Source organism: Sciurus vulgaris, assembly GCF_902686455.1.
Source record: "Sciurus vulgaris genome assembly, chromosome: 12".
NCBI classification, from domain to species: Eukaryota; Metazoa; Chordata; class Mammalia; order Rodentia; family Sciuridae; genus Sciurus; species Sciurus vulgaris.
Genome location: NC_136473.1, coordinates 42,620,117 through 42,639,539, shown reverse-complemented (window position 1 = coordinate 42,639,539; position 19,423 = coordinate 42,620,117). Strand labels below are relative to the sequence as shown.

The window sequence follows — 19,423 nt, the reverse complement described above, 5'->3', positions numbered from 1 at the left end:
AGGATATAATACTGGTAAAAGCCCAGCCTTTTCTTCTCTTCTGTACCTTTTTCTTTTGTTGAGTAACTGTGCTTTAGATAGATTCTTAAATATTCATAGACTTGGCTCTCTGTAAATTAGAATACAGATAAGATCATCTCTAGTTCCTAGCAAAGTACATATTACTTTATTTTTGCTCAGTACTATATTGCTTAGTAAAGTATGACTCTGACTCTTTAAATTGATGCAGATTTTTTGCTGTGTCAGAACTGTTCCCTGTCACCATCCTTTGGGGTAATAATCTCAAGTGTTGTATTTTTGTGACTGCAATTTGAGGGTTTTAAGAATCAAAATAGTTATCAGACTCACTCAAAATGATACTTTAAGCACCTTGTATATCCTTTATGTATAAAGTTCTTTTGCTTTACAAGTAAAATACCAATTTTCTCTTACAGAGACATGTGACACAGTCTGGGGGTAATCGTAAATTCAAGTGCACCGAATGTGGAAAAGCTTTCAAATACAAACACCACCTAAAAGAGCACTTAAGAATTCACAGTGGTAAATATTGGCTTTCTTTCTGCATACTGAATATCAGCACATGTGATAAATAAATCTATCCTAATGTGATCTGCATATATGATCAAAAACTACTTTCTTTTAGTATAAAGACTAATATGGAGAAATTTTCTTTTTATAAATGGTATTTTATTATCATTTAACCTTTGACTAAAGTATATCAAGTTAATATGACATACTCCAGATTTCCTAATCAAAGATAATATAGCATGTCTTAACAATTATAACCTAAAACTACTTTATCTTTCTCATGAATGTTAATTTTATTACCCCTTTTGTAAAGATATGAGATTTGTAAAAAGGGAATAAGGAGGTGAAGATCGCCTTTACATGAGGAAGGTAGACATGGAACTCAAGATGAGAAAATCATGCAGAGGTAATATAGAGTTAATGAATGAGGCAACAGAAGGAGAAAGAGAACTACAGCACTGATGAGAATTTTTTTAGTTATTTATATATATATATACATATATAAATGAGACAGTAGAATCCATTTTGACATAATTATAAAAGCATGGAATATATCTTGTTCTAATTCAGTCCCCAGTACTTCTCCTTTCCCTTCCCTCCCCATACCCTGCTGCTTTCCTTCTACTGATCTTTCTGCCATTTACCCATAGTTTATTTTTGAAAACTAATTTCTTATGGATGGATGTACACAATGGTGAGATTCACTGTGGTATATTCATATATGTACATAGGAAAGTTATTTCAGATTTGTTCCGTTTTGATAGGTATATAAAGCTTATGAATTTAGAAGTTGGGACCTTTCTAACATAGTAACTTTGGCTTTAGAGTAAGTATCTATGAAGTATCAATGTAATTCTGAACAATAGGAATGATAACTAGCATTCATTGAATACTTAACTACATGTAGTCACTTGCTAGCTGCTAGTTATTTGTATACATAAGCTTTTACAGTCCTCAAATAACCCTCAGATGTCGATTCTATTACTTCTTCTGCCTTTTTTTTTTCTTTTTTTTTTTTTTTTTTTTTTTTGTGGTACTGGGTATTAAACCCAGGACCTCACACATGATATTATTTCTCTTTTTGTTCATAACAAAATGGAAGCCAGAGAACTTAATTAACTTGTCAAGGGTCACTCAGCTAATACATGGCAAAACTGAAACTATGGTGACAGCATCCTGATTCCACTGCTATCGCCTTACCTACTGTTTATATCATGGATACGTGTCTTCTTTATCTCTAATAGGAAAATACTCATGCAGCCCATCTAAAAGTGTTATCAAATCATTTAAAATTGTGATACACTAGAATGTATTCCTTATTTTAACTTTATTAGAAACTTTGTCTGGTGGCATTTTGAGTGTTGAATCCCATTCCAGAAATCTCTTTAGAAAGATATTGATAAACTGGAGAATATTGAGAACCATGTCTGTGTGGATTATTTGGAAGACCTGCACATATTTAATCTACGTAGGAGAATACACATGACTGTATCATTTTGAAGGTCTGGCTTAGAAGAAGTTAGACTTGTTTTGGGTGACATCAAAAGGGCAAATTAGATCAAGGAAATATGCATTATAGCAAGTCCACTTTGACTCATTTGAGGACTTAGTGGATTTGCTTTTTAAAAGAATTACTAACCTTTGTTAAGGGCATACTGAGAGATTTGCTATATAATTTCATAACTCTCCCTAACATAATCCAGTGAGAATGTCTATGTTTTCATACCATAACACTGAAGCTTAGAAAGGTTAAGAAAATAATATATGTCTGAGTCAGAATTTGAACCCAAATCCATGGTCCTCTGCAGAACCTGTCTAGGCTCTCTTCCATAAGGCTGTCCTGTAGGCAGTAACTTCCCCTTTATTTACTAGGGAGCTTCAGCAGAGGCTGATGTCAAAAATAATATAAAGGAACTCTTTATCAAAAAGTAATCTTTCTAGATGGATTCTTAGATCCCTTCCAATTCTAACATCTGATTCCTCAAATAACCATATTTCTGATAAAACATAACTCACTAGTTTTAGCTTTGTAACATTACACTTAAAACGTTAGCAGAGCTTACATTGACTTTCTTCACTGCTTTCCTGTTAACTCTTAAAAACAAAGAAGGATATAAGGAGATTTATTGTAATACTGAGGAGGCAAATCAGCATCATCACATTTCATAGTTCTATAGGTAGCCATCATTCATCCTAAAAATGTGTAACAAGTCTTTCCTGCACTGTAATAGATGCAAGAGATAAATGGCAAACAGGACCCAGAGGTTCTCATCTTATTGGAGCTGATAGTCTGTAAGATATAAATTATAAATTAATGAACTGTCACTAAAAAATAGAACTAAAATGAACAGGTTTTTATGAAGATATTCCATTTAGCTTAGTGCTTCTCAAAAGTACCCAAGTATCTCTGAAGACCAAGGAGAATAAATACCCTGTGCTCCTGGGGAGTCTAAAAAAGCAGCTAAAGGGAGGTCTCCACAAGCAAAAATTTCTTTGACATCATGTGTCATGGTAATTCATCCAAATGTTGCATTTTACCCTTGGTATAATCTGTTTCCATATACAAATAATGTTTTATCATAACCACTGTCACTAAAATTGAAACTCTGGTATGCTTTGTGTACCACTAGAACTTATCTCTCTCGGGAAATATCCATTCCAGCTTAATAAGTAAGTAATTGTAGGAATAACTTATATTAAAATTTCCCTCATTAGGAAAGATCTTTTCAAGAAAACTATATCTATGTGGGAATTTTAAACCAAGGATAAATATTCATAGTCTTATGAGAGATTATACTTACTTTTGTTTCTTCTAATATTAATTATCCTAAAGGTAGTTGTTGAGAATATTAATTTATCCTAAAGATAGATGTTAAGTAGAATGAAATACTGAAAATTATGTAGGTTGGGGAGACAGGATATGAAAAAAAAAATACTTGAAAGAGTAGGATTAATTATTTTTGGTATTTGAGAATTATTTGAAATTTAAAGGTGGGCAGATATGTTATACAAATATATGCTAAGAAGATTCCATGATTAGCACATGTAGTTCAGACTGTTGATAATATTTATGTCATTGCTTAACTTGAAATGATGATTCTAAATAAAATACATACATGGTACTGGGCATGGTGGCACATACCTGTGCTCCCAGCAACTCAGGAGGCTGAGGCAGGAGGGTCATAAGTTCAAAGCAAGCATCATCAACTTAGCGAGGCTCTAAACAACTCATTGAGACCCTATCTCTAAATAAAACATAAAAAGGGGCTGGGAATATGGCTTCGTGGTTAAGTACCCCTGGGTTCAATCCCTGGTACCAAAAAAAAAAACCCACATACATGGTAATATTGCTTTTTAAACTTGACATTTCTTGTTTTAGAGAAAATGTGAATACGTAAAGAATGTATATGTGGGGGCTGGGGTTGTGGCTCAGTGATAGAGCACTTGCTTAGCATGTGTGAGGCACTGGGTTTGATTCTCAGCACCACATATAAATAAAGGTCTATAAAAAAAAGGATATGTAATCATCATCTATATATGTAAATTGTTTGTTTGTTTGTTTGTTTGTTTAGGAGAGAAGCCATATGAATGCCCAAACTGCAAGAAACGTTTTTCCCATTCTGGTTCCTATAGCTCTCACATAAGCAGCAAGAAATGCATCAGCTTGATGCCTGTGAATGGGCGACCAAGAACAGGTCTCAAGACATCTCAGTGTTCCTCACCATCTCTTTCGGCATCACCAGGCAGTCCCACACGACCACAGATACGGCAAAAGATAGAGAATAAACCCCTTCAAGAACAACTTTCTGTAAACCAAATTAAAACTGAACCTGTGGATTATGAGTTCAAACCCATAGTGGTTGCTTCAGGAATCAACTGTTCAACCCCTTTACAAAATGGGGTTTTTAGTGGTGGTGGCCCATTACAGGCAACCAGTTCTCCTCAGGGTGTGGTGCAAGCTGTTGTTCTGCCAACAGTTGGTTTGGTTTCTCCCATAAGTATCAATTTAAGTGATATTCAGAATGTACTTAAAGTGGCAGTGGATGGTAATGTAATACGGCAAGTTTTGGAGAATAATCAAGCCAATCTTGCATCCAAAGAACAAGAAACAATCAGTGCTTCATCCATACAACAAGGTGGCCATTCTGTTATTTCAGCCATCAGTCTTCCTTTGGTCGATCAAGATGGAACAACCAAAATCATCATTAACTACAGTCTTGAGCAGCCTAGCCAACTTCAAGTTGTTCCTCAAAATTTAAAAAAAGAAAATCCAGTCCCCACAAATAATTGCAAAAGCGAAAAGTTGCCAGAAGACCTTACTGTTAAATCTGAGAAAGACAAAAACTTTGAGGGAGGAGTGAATGATAGCACTTGTCTGCTGTGTGACGATTGTCCAGGCGATCTTAATGCACTTCCAGAATTAAAGCACTATGACCTAAAGCAGCCTGCTCAGCCTCCTCCACTCCCTGCCCCAGAAGCTGAGAAGCCTGAGTCCTCCATTTCATCAGGTACTGGAGATGGCAGTTTGTCTCCCAGTCAGCCACCTTTGAAGAATCTCCTGTCTCTCCTAAAAGCCTATTATGCTTTGAATGCACAACCAAGTGCAGAAGAGCTCTCAAAAATTGCTGATTCCGTAAACCTTCCACTGGATGTAGTAAAAAAGTGGTTTGAAAAGATGCAAGCTGGACAGATTTCAGTGCAGTCTTCTGAACCATCTTCTCCTGAATCAGGCAAAGTAAATATCCCTGCAAAGAATGATGATCTGTCTCAATCCACAAATGCAAATGATTCCCAGGACAGCACAAGTCTACCCAGTCCTCTGAAAATGACTAATTCTCCAGTTTTACCAGTAGGATCAACTATCAATGGTTCCAGAAGTAGTACACCATCCCCATCACCTCTAAACCTTTCCTCAGCAAGAAGTACACAGGGTTACTCATACACAGCAGAGGGCGCACAAGAAGAGCCACAAGTAGAACCTCTTGATCTTTCACTACCAAAGCAACAGGGAGAATTATTGGAAAGGTCAACTATCACTAGTGTTTACCAGAACAGTGTTTATTCTGTCCAAGAAGAACCCTTGAACTTGTCTTGTGCAAAAAAGGAGCCACAAAAGGACAGTTGTGTTACAGACTCAGAACCAGTTGTAAATGTAATCCCACCAAGTGCCAACCCCATAAATATTGCTATACCTACAGTCACTGCCCAATTACCCACAATCGTGGCCATTGCTGACCAGAACAGTGTTCCATGCTTACGAGCACTAGCTGCCAATAAGCAAACTATTCTGATTCCCCAGGTGGCTTACACATACTCAGCTACAGTCAGCCCTGCAGTCCAGGAACCAGCCCTGAAAGTGGTCCAGCCAAGTGGAAATCAGGTAAAAAAAAATAAAAAAGAAAAGAAAACTCTTCTTGAACCCGGTTAGTAAAATGCTAATCTGACTAATTTCAGTTAACATTTTCTAATTTAAACAAGAAAATAATCTGTCACTGCAGTCAGGTTTTTATAAACTTTAACTTCCTAAAGGAAATAAATCTAGATCATGTTTGCCGTAACTTTTGTGACGTGTCTTTAATTACTGATTTACGTTACAGGTGTCAACTGAAGTTTGAAGTGCTACTCTACTATGAAAAATGACTTATATATCAAGGCTAGACACCTATTTGAAGTTAGAAACAAAGAGAAAATAAAAGCTAGAATGTTCATTAATTGGATTTCTGTTTTTATATTTAAATTCTCAAAATTAGTATTAGTTTCTGCATTGATTATGATCATTAATAAATGAAAAATATGTTCACACCCAGAAGACTTAGCTATCAATTTTTATGTATTAACACCTGTTTATGAAAGACTTTAATTAACCAAACAAGAAGTATACACAGAACTCATCTAATGTGTTTACTGATCATTTTATAAGCTGTGAATAAACAATGTTCAATCATAATTAATATACGGCTATGAATAAATAAGGATGGGAATCTACATATGTATTTTTCTTTTTAATTGTCCTGAAAAGTTCATGATAGTTTTGGAGAGAGCCCTGTTATCTTATTGTGCAGAATTTTTCCATGTAACTAACTTCAATGTCTCCCACCACTCTTTTTTTTTCAATCATTTTCTGATTGAATCAAATGAATATAAGAGATGAATATTTGGTCTTTAATGCAGATGCTTTTTATGACTAGATATCACCCATGACAATTTCAGTATCATGCTTAATTGTGTATTTGCTGCTTTCGTTTGCCCTTCAATATTGCCACAGATTGGGTTTCCTGAAGTTATAACTCTTAAAAAACATTTCCATGTAACCAGTTAATCCATTTAAATTTTTAGTGTATAGAACATTTTGCACCCAAATTTTGAATAAAACAAAGAGCCACTTTTAACATCTCAGGTAATCATATGACAAGATCAGATAGTAATGAAAGTGGAGTTACCTCAGCAACCACTGGTGGCTCACAAATGATCGAAGCAAGTGGCTGCACCTTTCCTGCCTTACAAAGTCATAAGCAATGTGTAGTACTTTAAACTTTTAGGAAATTTGTGGATTTAGAGACAATAGAAAGGAGGACCCTAGAAAAAGAACAAAGATCTTAGCCAAATTAATTCTTTAATAGGCTCCCTGCAGTATGATCATATCTTCTACAAAACCTTCTGCTCAAAATTATCTGCCTGAATTTTTTTAATGCTACAAGAATTTAGGAGGTTCTTTTTGGCTATCAAGTACTCCTGTTTAAAGATATAAGCCCTCTCCAGTGGTTCTTTTTTTATTGGTTCTTTTTAGTTATACATAACAACAGGACTCATTTTGACATAATTATAAAAGCATGGCATATAATTTGTTCTAATTCAGTCCCCTCTCCTTCCCCCATTTATTCCCCTATTCCCATTCCCTTCCCTCTATTCTACTAATTCTTCTAATATTTTGCTTATATTTTTAAATTAGTATCATGTGGATGTATGTGATAGTGAGATTCACTGTGGTATATTCATGTATGTACATAGGAAAGTTAGGTCAGGTTCATTCCAATGTCTTTCCCTATCTCATCCCATATCCCTTTCTTTTTGTTACCCTTTGTCTACTCCACTGATCTTTCTTCTATTCTTTTTTTAATCTCCCCACACACACACCTTATTTTGGACTAACTTCCACATATCAAGGAAAACTTTCAACTTTTGACTTTTTGGGACTGACTTGTTTCACTTAGCATGATATTTTCCAGTTCTGTTCATTTACTGGCAAATGCCATAATTTAATTCTTCTGTAAGGCTAAGTAATATCCCATTGTGTGTATGTGTGTGTGTGTGTGTGTGTACATATATACACATACATCTCACATTTTCTTTATCCGTTCATCTGTTGAAGGGCACCTTGGTTGGTTCCATAGCTTAGCTATTGTGAATTGAGCTGCTCTAAACATTGATGTGGCTGTGTCACTATAGTATGCTGATTTTAAGTCCTTTGGGTATAAACCAAGGAGTGGGATAGCTGAATCATATGGGGGTTCCATAGCTAGTTTTCCATAGCTAGTTTTCTGAGGACTCTCCATACTACTTCCAGAGTGGCTAGACCAAGTTGCAGTCCCACCAATAATGTGCGAGTGTACCTTTTTTTCACATCCTCACCAACACTTATTGTTACTAGTATCCTTGATAATTGCCATTCTGACTGGAGTGAGATGAAATCTCACTGTAGTCGTAATTTGCATTTCTCTCTAATTGCTAGAGATGTTGAACATCTTTTTAAATATGTATTGACCATCTGTGTTTCTTCTTTTGAGAAGTGTCTGTTTTCTTGCTCCATAAAAAGTGTAGGGCAAGCCTCTCTTCAGGGAGACCATAGAGGCTAGTTCACAGATCTCTACAAGTTCTGAAGGGTATAATTTAAAAGACAGTTTTTTAAAAACTGAATCTTAATTTTTTCCTAGTGAAACCCATAATTTAAAGAAAGTAAGTGGGGCAGTTAGAAATTAGTAATTAGCAAACTCATAAGCTAAATGATTCACTTGAAACCAAGTAAATGTAACCACACATTTTACATTTTCTTTTTGGTGTTCTTTATTTTCAGTACCAGTTGAGCATATATGTTTTGCTATAGTTTGGTTATATTATCTCCAGCATCATTTTGTCTATCCACCCCCCACAATCTAGCCCCCACCCTTGTGGCCTGTCTGCAGTAATGAGCAATATGTTTGCTGTGGTCATTTTGTCGAAAGTTTAATTTAAAGTAGTTCTTTAACCCAGACTTTGTTTATATATCTTGTTGGTCTTTTAATTTGAAATTTAATCTTTTTCCCTCTTAGGATGAACGGCAAGACACTAGCTCAGAAGGAGTATCCAATGTGGAGGATCAGAATGACTCTGATTCCACACCACCCAAAAAGAAAATGCGGAAAACAGAAAATGGAATGTATGCCTGTGACTTATGTGATAAGATATTTCAGAAGAGTAGTTCATTATTGAGACATAAATATGAACACACAGGTGGGTTAGTGTACACAAACATGCTGTCCTTTTTAAAAGTGTCTATGATATGATTTATGTACTTATTTTGTCCACATCCACTAATATAAATACAGTAGCCATTAATAAAATTATGGGACCAGTGGGGGAAGTTACAGGGGAATGAAATTAGGCTTCGTAGAAGAAAAAGATGCTTAGTCATGGGCTTCTTATGACTTGAAGGTTTCAGGTATATCTTTTGTATTTTAGGAAAAACTTCTGCCTAATAGATTGGATAGGATGATTCCAAGATCCCTCCAAACTGAAATTCTATAATTCCTCCACAAAAAATATGCACTTCTTGGACTAACTCTGGGATTGGCAAACTAGGTTCACAGGCCAGGTTGTGGACCTCCACCTGTTTTCTATGTCCTGCTAAGAATTTTTAAGATCTTTTTAATGATTGAAACAGGTGAAAAGAAGAATATTATTTATGGCATGTGAAAATAATTTAAAAATCAAATTATAGCATTCCTAAAATGTAGTTATATTAGAAAATAACCATACCCATTCATTTGCAAGTGTCTATGACCAGTCTCCTGCATCTATAATGCAGAATTGAGTAGCAGAAGCAGAGACCATTTGTCCAGCAAAGCTTAAAGTATTTACTGTATGACTTTTGCAGAACACATTTTACCAATTCCTGACCCAGCCAATACCTCTTATCCAGTGGAGTGCTGGTAAATTTTAACAACTGGTTCTCTGAAGGGTTAGGGAAACCCTTATGTGTAGTGTTTGCAGATTTCTTTGGCCTAAATATTCCCACCATGACTGATTTCAAGCTTGAATTGGTTTTGAATCAGCTTATAGAATTCCTAATAATTTAGCTGTAGACTCTTCTAGCCAAATGTAGCATTCTACTCTTCTTCTCTAAAACAGATAGATTGCTGTAAAAAGGACTGGATTTATCATGAGCTCTTTAATCCTTTGCCTTCCCTGTCCTCTGCCTGCCTTTTTGACTGTAGTATCCATATTTTTTTTGAAAGTCAACATACATTTATTATAAAACATATTAAACGTAGAGGGATATATCCTTATGTTACATACACACACAACTGTTTCACATATTCTCTATGTATATATATATATAGATAGATGGTTAGTTGTATATATATATATATATATATATATATATATATATACACGTTATAGGTTTTTTTCAGTTGTAGGTGGACACAATACCTTTATTTTTATGTAGTGCTAAGGATTGAACTCCGGTCCTCACACCTGCTAGGCAAGTGTGCTACCACTGAGCCACAACCCCAGCCCACATATAATCTTTTGATTGTGTATTTATTCCAATTATTTCATGATTAAAATTTTTAAATATTAGCATCATGTGATTATAATTTATAGTTGTATCTGGCAATCTGCTTGATGTGACTCAATTTTGTCAGGAGTAAATGTAAATATATAGAGAAAAATAATTCAAAAATTATTCTTATGTTTGTAAATTCTAGGATTATTTTTTCTTATTTTTTATTGGTTCTTTTTAGTTATACATGATAGTAGAGTCCATTATGATATAATTGTACAAGCAAATCTTATTCTAATTAGGACCCTGTTTTGTGGGTGTACCTGATGATGGGATTCACTAAGGTATTTTCATATATGTACATAGAAAAATTATGTTAGAGCCATTCTACTGTCTTTCCCATTTCTGTCCCCCCTGCTTTCCCTCATTCCCTTTGTCTAATCTACTGAACTTCTCTTCTTCCCCTCCCCCCACTTTATTATGGTTTACCTTCCATATTTATCTCTCTTATTCTTATCAACTATGCTAATTCATTCATTCTGTGAAAAGATATCAAGAACTGTTTTCCTTTCTTTAGACTATAGATTCAAAAGTACGTGCAGTGACAGTTGGGCAGTTCTTAGAGTTAAAAACTAGTATTGCATAAGAGAAAGCTATCTCAAAACAAACCCCTTGCTACACATTCCTCTAGTTGTTTTCAGTGAGACCTGAGGAAAATTAGAAAATCTTCTGCTTTGGACAGGAGTTAAATATTAGTATGTAGCAAAATGAAAAATATATTTGAGAAATATGCTATGCCTAAAAATAAAAACAAATCATTTCTACATTTGTTAGTGTTAACTGTTTGATAGCACTGAAATTGGACATTACTGACCCTGATTATAATCCAGTTGTCAGTTCTTTTCATGTCTGGGCAGCAGCATTTCTCCAGTGCATGCGTTCTCAATAGGAGCAAGGATGCCCTCAAGGGGCAAAAAAGACTTAGATATTATAATAGTTTGTGGTTTTCTTAAGGACCTCAGTGTATCAAATGTGTGTATGTGTATGTATGTATGTATGACTATATAAACATACACACATACATATATGAGTTTTGTCATATATAAAAAGCATATGTGAGGCATTAAAATTTCATTAGGACAGAGGTTGTAAGAAGGAAAAGGAAATCTGAAAAGGGTCCTTAAGAAGGAAAATAAAGAAAAACCAAGCTGGGCATAGTAGTGCATGCCTGTAATCCCAGTGGCTCGAGAGGCTGAGGCAGGAGGATTGTGAGTTCAAAGCCAGCCTCAGCAAAAGCACGAGGCACTAAGCAATTCAGTGAGACCCTGTCTCTAAATAAAATACAAAAAATAGGGTTGGGGATGTAGCTTAGTGGTCGAGTGCCCCTGAGTTCAATCCCTGGTACAGGGGAAGAAAAAAAAAAAACCAGAGAAGAAAAACCAAGTTGAGAAACACCTCTATCCCTCCTTGTTCCCACAGCACTCACTGCCAAATATCTAATTAACACTTCACATTTTTTACCTTCTATGTTCACATATTTTTTTAGACATTATGGTCATGATGCCTGTATGTTTGGGATTTCAGTCTTAATGTCTTTCCTATTGATCTTCTCATCTGCAGAGATAAGACTAAATTTTGACACTAAATGATGCCACTAAATTTTCTTGTATAAATGACAAATCAGATTAACATCATACAGAACAGTTTGGGACCTGGAAGTTTTTAAAACATGAAATTATAGTCCTACCCCTCCCACAACCTAAAGTGTCCCCAACAACTACAAAAAATCTATTAATATCACAATTTTATTTCATAGCTTTGTTCTATCTTGCAGGTAAAAGACCTCATGAGTGTGGAATCTGTAAAAAGGCATTCAAACACAAACATCATTTGATTGAGCACATGCGATTACATTCTGGAGAAAAGCCCTATCAATGTGACAAGTGTGGAAAGCGCTTCTCACACTCGGGATCTTATTCTCAACACATGAATCACCGCTATTCATATTGCAAGAGAGAAGCAGAAGAACGAGACAGCACGGAGCAGGAAGAGGCAGGGCCAGAGGTCCTGAGGAACGAGCATGTTGGTGCTAGGGCATCTCCCTCGCAGGTCGACTCAGATGAGAGAGAGAGTTTGACAAGGGAAGAGGACGAAGACAGTGAAAAAGAGGAAGAAGAGGAGGAGGATAAGGAGATGGAAGAATTGCAGGAGGAAAAGGAATGTGACAAACCACAGGGAGATGAGGAAGAGGAGGAGGAGGAAGAAGAGGTGGAAGAAGAAGAGGTAGAAGAGGCAGAGAATGAGGGAGAGGAAGCAAAAACTGAAGGTCCAGGGAAGGATGATGGAGCTATAAGTCAAGCAAGCAGCTTAGAACAAAAAGTAAGCGAGAACAGCGAGCAAGTGTCTGAAGAGAAAACAAATGAAGCCTAATCGTTTTTCTAGAAGGAAAATAAATTCTAATTGGTAATGAAGTCTGTTCTATATTATCCATGCTTTTCATGGAAACACAGTAACCTGTATACTGTGATTCCTGTTCACTACTGTGTAAAGTAAAAACTAAAATCTAAAAAAAAAAAAAAAAACAAAAAAAAAAACTACCAACAACAAAAAAAAAAAAAAAACCCACTCAAAAAAAAAAAAATCCGGGTGTGCCTGAACCTCAGACCTAGTAATTTTTCATGCAGTTTTCAAAGTTAGGAACAAGTTTGTAACATGAAGCAGATTAGAAAACTTTGATGACTTGGAAAGCAAAGATTTAACAGGTTGAAGGAAACTGATTAATTAGATAAGCATCTGGCATTGTTTAATTTTATCAGTATTATCACTCTTATGTTGGTTTATTCTTATGCTGTACAATTGGGAGAAATTTTATAATTTTTTTATTGGTAAACATATGCTAAATCCGCTTCAGTATTTTATTATGTTTTTTAAAATGTGAGAACTTCTGCACTACAAAATTCCCTTTACAGAGAAGTATAATGCAGTTCCAAACCGTGCTAACTACCTTTTATAAGTTCAGTGTAGAAGGTAGTAATTTCTAATATTTAGACGTCATAGTGGAGCATATTATCATTTAAAGTGTATTGTTAGCCTTAAGGAAGCAGCCGATAGAAGAACTGAAATTTCTTACTCATGTGATTTAAAATGGAGTTCACAAGATTGTCCTTGAGTTCTGATTGCAGGGACTAACAGTGTTGATACTGGTAAGGACAGCAGTCGTCAGAATCAGTGTTCGTGATTGTTTGAGTATGTGGTAACAAATATGAAGGATATGATATGAAGCTTTGTATCTCCTCTGGCCTTAAGCAAGACCTGTGTGCTGTAAGTGCCATTTCTCAGTATTTTCAAGGCTCTGACCCGCCTTCATTCAGTGTGTGGCCTACAATAACTAGCATTTGTTGATTTGTTTGTTGTATCAAAATTCCCAAATAAAACTTAAAACCACTGACTCTGTCAGAGAAACTGAAACACTGGGACATTTCATCATTTAACTCCTCAGTATTCATTTTGTGTTAATTGACTTTCAGAATTTCTCTACAGAAACGAAAGGGAAATTTTCTAATCTGCTTTACCCATGTACTTCCATTTCAGACATGGACATGCCATTGTTATTTGGCTCATAACTATTTTCAAATGTTAGTTATTATGGACCCAGTTTATTAACAACATTAGCTGATTTTTACCTATCAGTATTATTTTATTTCTTTTAGTTTATAGATCTGTGCAACATTTTTGTACTGTATGTCTTCAAACCTGGCAGTATTAATACCCTTCTTACTGACATATGTACTTTTAGTTTTAGAAAACTTTTATATTTATGTGTCTTATTTTTATATTTCTTTATTTATTACACAGTGTAGTGTATAATACTGTAGTTTGTATTAATACAATAATATATTTTAGTATGAAAATTTGGAAAGTTGATAAGATTTAAAGTAGAGATGCAATTGGTTCTCTTGCATTGAGATTTGATTTAACAGTGTTATGTTAACATTTATACTTGCCTTGGACTGTAGAACAGAATTTAAATGGGAATGTATTAGTTTTACAACTACAATCAAGTCATTTTACCTTTACCCAGTTTTTAATATAAAACTCTTAAATTTTGAAATTCACTGTGTGACTAATAGCATGATGCTCTGCAGTTTTATTAAGAGATTAGCCTAACCATAAATCTCTCATTTCCTTAGCAAGCCAAATTAGGATTACCTTATATAAACAGTGTTGGGAACAATGTTTAACATTTTGTGCCAATTTGTTCCTGTATTCATGTATGTAAGTTACCAACCTGACTCTTCATTTTTAAGTTCCTTGTTACACCATGGTCATTTTCTAGTTTTTTACCAGACTCCCCCATCTCACAATAAAATGCATCAACAAGCCTGACCTGCTGTCATTCTTTTAATCATTGTCAAGGTTGCCTTTGGGAAACTCTGTGAAATGAGGTTTTCTAACGTCATCCTGTACTTGATTCATCTTGAGCTCAGTTTGGGGAACACTGATTGTTTTAGACACTCACCATTAAATTATGAATTTTCTTGTCACTAAATGTTTCTGGAGAGGTCACATTTGACACCTGAAGTCCTCCTGTGCAGAGGTTGCTCCTTCTTACTGAAACCTTTACCCCCACCCCCACTCTTGACCCCATGGCTGCTTACCCTTGGGTCACTTGTGGGCAGCTGGGTTTGGCTGCCTCTGTTCTGTGCCCCCACAGCTCCTGTACTTTTCTCATCATAGCTCCACTAGGAACAGGGACCATGTCTGTCATAGTTATTCCCACAGGCCCACTGCCCAGCAAAGTGCCTCGCACTAGTTCGTATGACAAATATTTGTTGAATGGAACTATAATTTGCATGTTTACAGAGTTCAGCTATGCTTTCACCATTTGTTTTGCCTCTGATCCCAGAATATATATGTTAAATGATTCCAGTAATTTAATGACTTTCTTACTCAGATCATATTAAACCCTAGGCATAATAGACACAATAAATTGTTCTTTCTTTTTCTTTTGCCTTACTGTTATTTATTGAGTGTATCTCCAGGTGTCTTCCCGATGTTTAACTTCATGGTACATGGCCACAGGCATTGAAGGCTTGTGGATGTTACCACTCCCAGTAGGAGCAGTACCAGTCCTATTAGGACCCACTTCCCATATTAGGGCCTCACATTCCTGGGTGCTCATTAATGTCTGATTTCCTCTCTTGTTAAGAACAGCTCTCCAAAATAAGCAAATTCACTATATAGAAATAGGAAATAAAATAAATAATCCTTACAAGGCATCTATCTTGTAATCACTGTGATGTAAAGCTCAAAGAGGCAGTACTTGGTCCTTATAGATACATGACTAAAGGAATTCAGAAATTAATATCAAATGTTTTTAAAACAAAGTAAAATATGTGTGGACCTTTCCCAGTATTCTCTCAAATCAAGTAACACAGCAGTAAAAATACTAGTCATGTTATTTATTTGTGCCATGAACAGTTGTTTTGCTACCATTATCAAAATTTTTCAGACTGGGGCTGTAGCTCAGTGGAAGAGTGCTTGCCTAGCATGCTTGAGGCCCGGGTTCAATGCCCAGCACCCACAATTTTTTCAAAAAGTCTTAGAAATAAGAATAAAAGTTGTGTGTCAATGAACACATCCATAATAACTTATAGAATGAGAATTTGAACACAGACCTGTCTGACTCCAAAATCTATCCTCAACTAGCTTGTAACATTTCATGTCAGAACAGTTTATATTATCTATATTTAATCTCAGACTTAATGTTAAAGAATATGAATAGAAAATATTCATAAGATCAATATACATTTCATATCATGGTAGAAGAGGTAGGGGTGATGGTTATGAGATTTTTCAATTTGGTGTACAAGGTTAAAAACAGCTTCAAAAAGAGTACTACTTATGTGTAATAATTAAGTTGATACAGAAATTAATTTTAGAATAGATTTCACCTCTTAAGATCAGTGAAAGGATATGTTAAGATAACATATGAATTTTGTCCCTGACAAAAAACGAACCCCACAGAAGTGCCTCTTCTGTAGTGAACAAAAATATATTGTATTCAACAACAACCAGAGTATACTTTTTTGTTTTGTTTTGTTTTGTTTTGTTTTTCCCTAACAACACATAGGACATCCCGGAAGGGACATAACAACCCTCAAATTTTAAAGGATAACAAGTATTTACTCTGACTACAAAAAAACAAACAAACAAAAAACCCTAGAAAATGGTACAGAAATGCATATGAAAATCGCATAAATTATTGAAAATCAACAGCATTAAGTACTCCATGAGTGTTAAAAAATAAAGCTTCCAAAATGTGAACTAAATGATGTCACTCACATATTAAAACTTGTAGTATGCAATCAAAGCAGTGCATGTAAGAAAATTTATATAACGTTAGAAAAGAATAAAGGACTTGATCATCTTATGCTTACACCTTAAGAAACTAGAGAAAGAAGAACAAAATTAAAACTCAGAAACCAGCAGGAAGGAAGGAGGCAATATTAAGGAAAAGTCAATGGTATATAAAATGGAATAAAATCAGAATTGATTCTTTGAAAAGATTAATAAAACTGATAATAAACCTCTAGCTAGATATACCGATAGAAAAAGGAGGAGACATCCTTGCAGATCTTAGAGTGAAAGGACAATGAGGAAACAAAAACTTCATGCCAATAAGACAGTTTAGATGGAAATGACATTTCTTTAACTCGAGAACTCAGAAAAATAGATAAAAAATCAAAAAATAAATTTCAAATTAAAATTTTTCCCATAAAGGAAATATCCAGCCCCAAATGCCTCTCCTACTAAACATTTAAGATGTATGTTGCACCGATTCTACACCAACTCACCCAGGAGGTAGAGGAAAAAACATTTCCTACCTTGGTCTATGAAGCTGATTGGACCAACACATGATACTTCAAGAACCAAAACAATACTAATATCCCTCATGACCATACATGAAAACATCTTTAACAAAATATTAGGATATTAACTTGAACAGTTTATCAAAAGGAAAATGCATCATCATCAAGTGATCCAGGATTACAAAACTTGAGCATTCAGATACCAATTCATGTAGCTAAATGTGGTGTGCACACCTGTAATCCCAATAATTTGGCAGACTGAGTCAGAAGGATCAAAAAATAGAGGTCAGTTCCAGCAACTTAGCCACAAAAATTAAAATTAAAAGGGCTGGGGATTTAGCTCAGTGGTAGAAAGCCCCTGGGTTCAATCCCAAGTACTGCTTAAAAAAAAAAACAAGCAGAGTAATTCCCTGTATTTACGGCATAAAATGGGGAAAAAAAAAAGTGTCTCAGTAGCTCAACAGGTGTAGAATAAGTATACGAAAAAATCAATATCAAGTCACAAAAATTATCAGTAGTCTGGGGATAGACAGTAATCTCAACCTGTTAAAGGGCATCTTACAGCCATTAAATTAGCATCATATTAAGAATGAAGGGTTAAGTGCTTTCTCCCTAAAGTTAGAAACAAGGCAAGAATGTCTACTCTCACACTTTGACTAAACACTGTGCTGAGGATCTCACCCAGTGCAATATGACAAAAATAAAAAAGGTGTTCAGATTGTGGGGCAAAGGGTGGGCACTAAAACTCTGTATTTGCAGATACCACGTTTATTTGCAGACAGAACGGTTGGCTGCAAAATAAGGAATCCCTGCGGGAGGTAGAGCAACTAGAAAAGGTGACTGTAGAGATGCAGGATTCAAGGTCATGCAAGAAGCAATCATATTCTAAATAGTACTAATAAAAGTGGGAATTTACACTTAAAACAGTACCATCAAAAATGTGAAACACTTAGAGATAATTTATAGTCAAAACCTGCACACTGGAAACTATGAAATATTGTTGAAAGAAATTAAAGTGCAAAGAAAATGGAGAAATATTCCATGGATCAGAAAATTAAATATCATTAAGGTATATTCTCACCCATATTTATCTATTGACAATACAATTTCAATCAAAATCTCAGCCAAATACTTGTTGAAACTGATAGACTGATTCTACATTTATATGGGAATCAAAGGATTTCAAGTAGACAAAATAATTTTGAAAAATCAAAAGTGGAGGATTTACACTACCTGGTTTCTAGTGTTATTTTTATAAAACTACAGTAGTTAAAACAGAGTTATATTGAGCCTGAGAACAGACATTGATCACAAAAACAAAATTAAGAGTTAAGAAAAGACCTACATGTACATCAATTGACTTTTGCCAAAAATGCCAAGATAATGCAATGATGAGGTGATTGTTCAAAAGTGGTGTTGATAGTAGAAATGCAGGAAAACCAACTTGTTCCTCACACCACATACAGAATTTTATTCAGAATGGATTATATGCTTAAATATAAGAGCTAAGTTTATACGGCTTCTAGAAGAAAACAAATTCTTTGTGACTCTGGGTTAGGCAAAAATTTCTAGATAAGATAAAAAGCATGAATTGCAGAGGGAAAGAATTGATGCATTGGACTTTCATCAAAATTTAAACTTGTGCTCTTCAAAAGATGGTGCTAAAAAAATAAAAACTCAGAATGGGAAAAAATATTTGCAAAACTTACATGTATATATCAAAGAGGTTAAAACACAAGTCCACACAAAAAACTATATGTGAATGTTCAGAGAAACATAATAGTAGCCAAAAAAGTAGAAAGAGCCTGAATGCCCATCAACTGTTGAATAAACAAAATGTGGTAAATAAACAAATAGAATAATATTCAGCATTAAAAATAATGAAATTCTGATACATACTGTTACATGATGAACCTTAAGACAATGCTAAGTGAGAGAAATTAGTCAATAGACTATATATTTTTATTCCATTCATATGAAATGTCCAAAATAGGCAAATCCATATAGAAATGAAACAGATTCATGGTTGCTTAGGACCAGTGGCAAGGAAGAGAATGGAGAATAATTGCTAATGGGTCTAAGATTCTTTTAAGGGTATGAAAATGTTATAGATTATGGTGATATTGGAACAACTCTGAATATACTAATTCATTACCCATTTTAAATGGGTAATGTGTGTGAACTATATCTCAATAAAGCTGTTAAAATATGTGTATATGCATGTTGAATAGATACAGAATATTATAAAGGACTTTTACAACTC

The 19,423-nt window shown here is 34.9% G+C and overlaps 1 protein-coding gene across 4 annotated transcripts in view; it reads left to right on the top strand.

Moving 5' to 3' along the window:
* ZEB1 (zinc finger E-box binding homeobox 1) overlaps positions 1–14,674 on the top strand; it is a 159,697-nt gene extending 145,023 nt beyond the window's left edge. For all 4 annotated transcript variants that reach the window (XM_079105811.1, XM_079105809.1, XM_079105808.1 and 1 more), the window contains 4 exons: positions 435–540; positions 4,101–5,908; positions 8,835–9,015; positions 12,123–14,674. In XM_079105811.1, the coding sequence (XP_078961937.1) occupies positions 435–540; positions 4,101–5,908; positions 8,835–9,015; positions 12,123–12,718 (2,691 nt within the window). In that variant the 3' untranslated portion in view covers positions 12,719–14,674. The remainder of the gene's footprint in view (positions 1–434; positions 541–4,100; positions 5,909–8,834; positions 9,016–12,122) is intronic.
* The last annotated feature ends 4,749 nt before the right edge of the window (positions 14,675–19,423 follow it).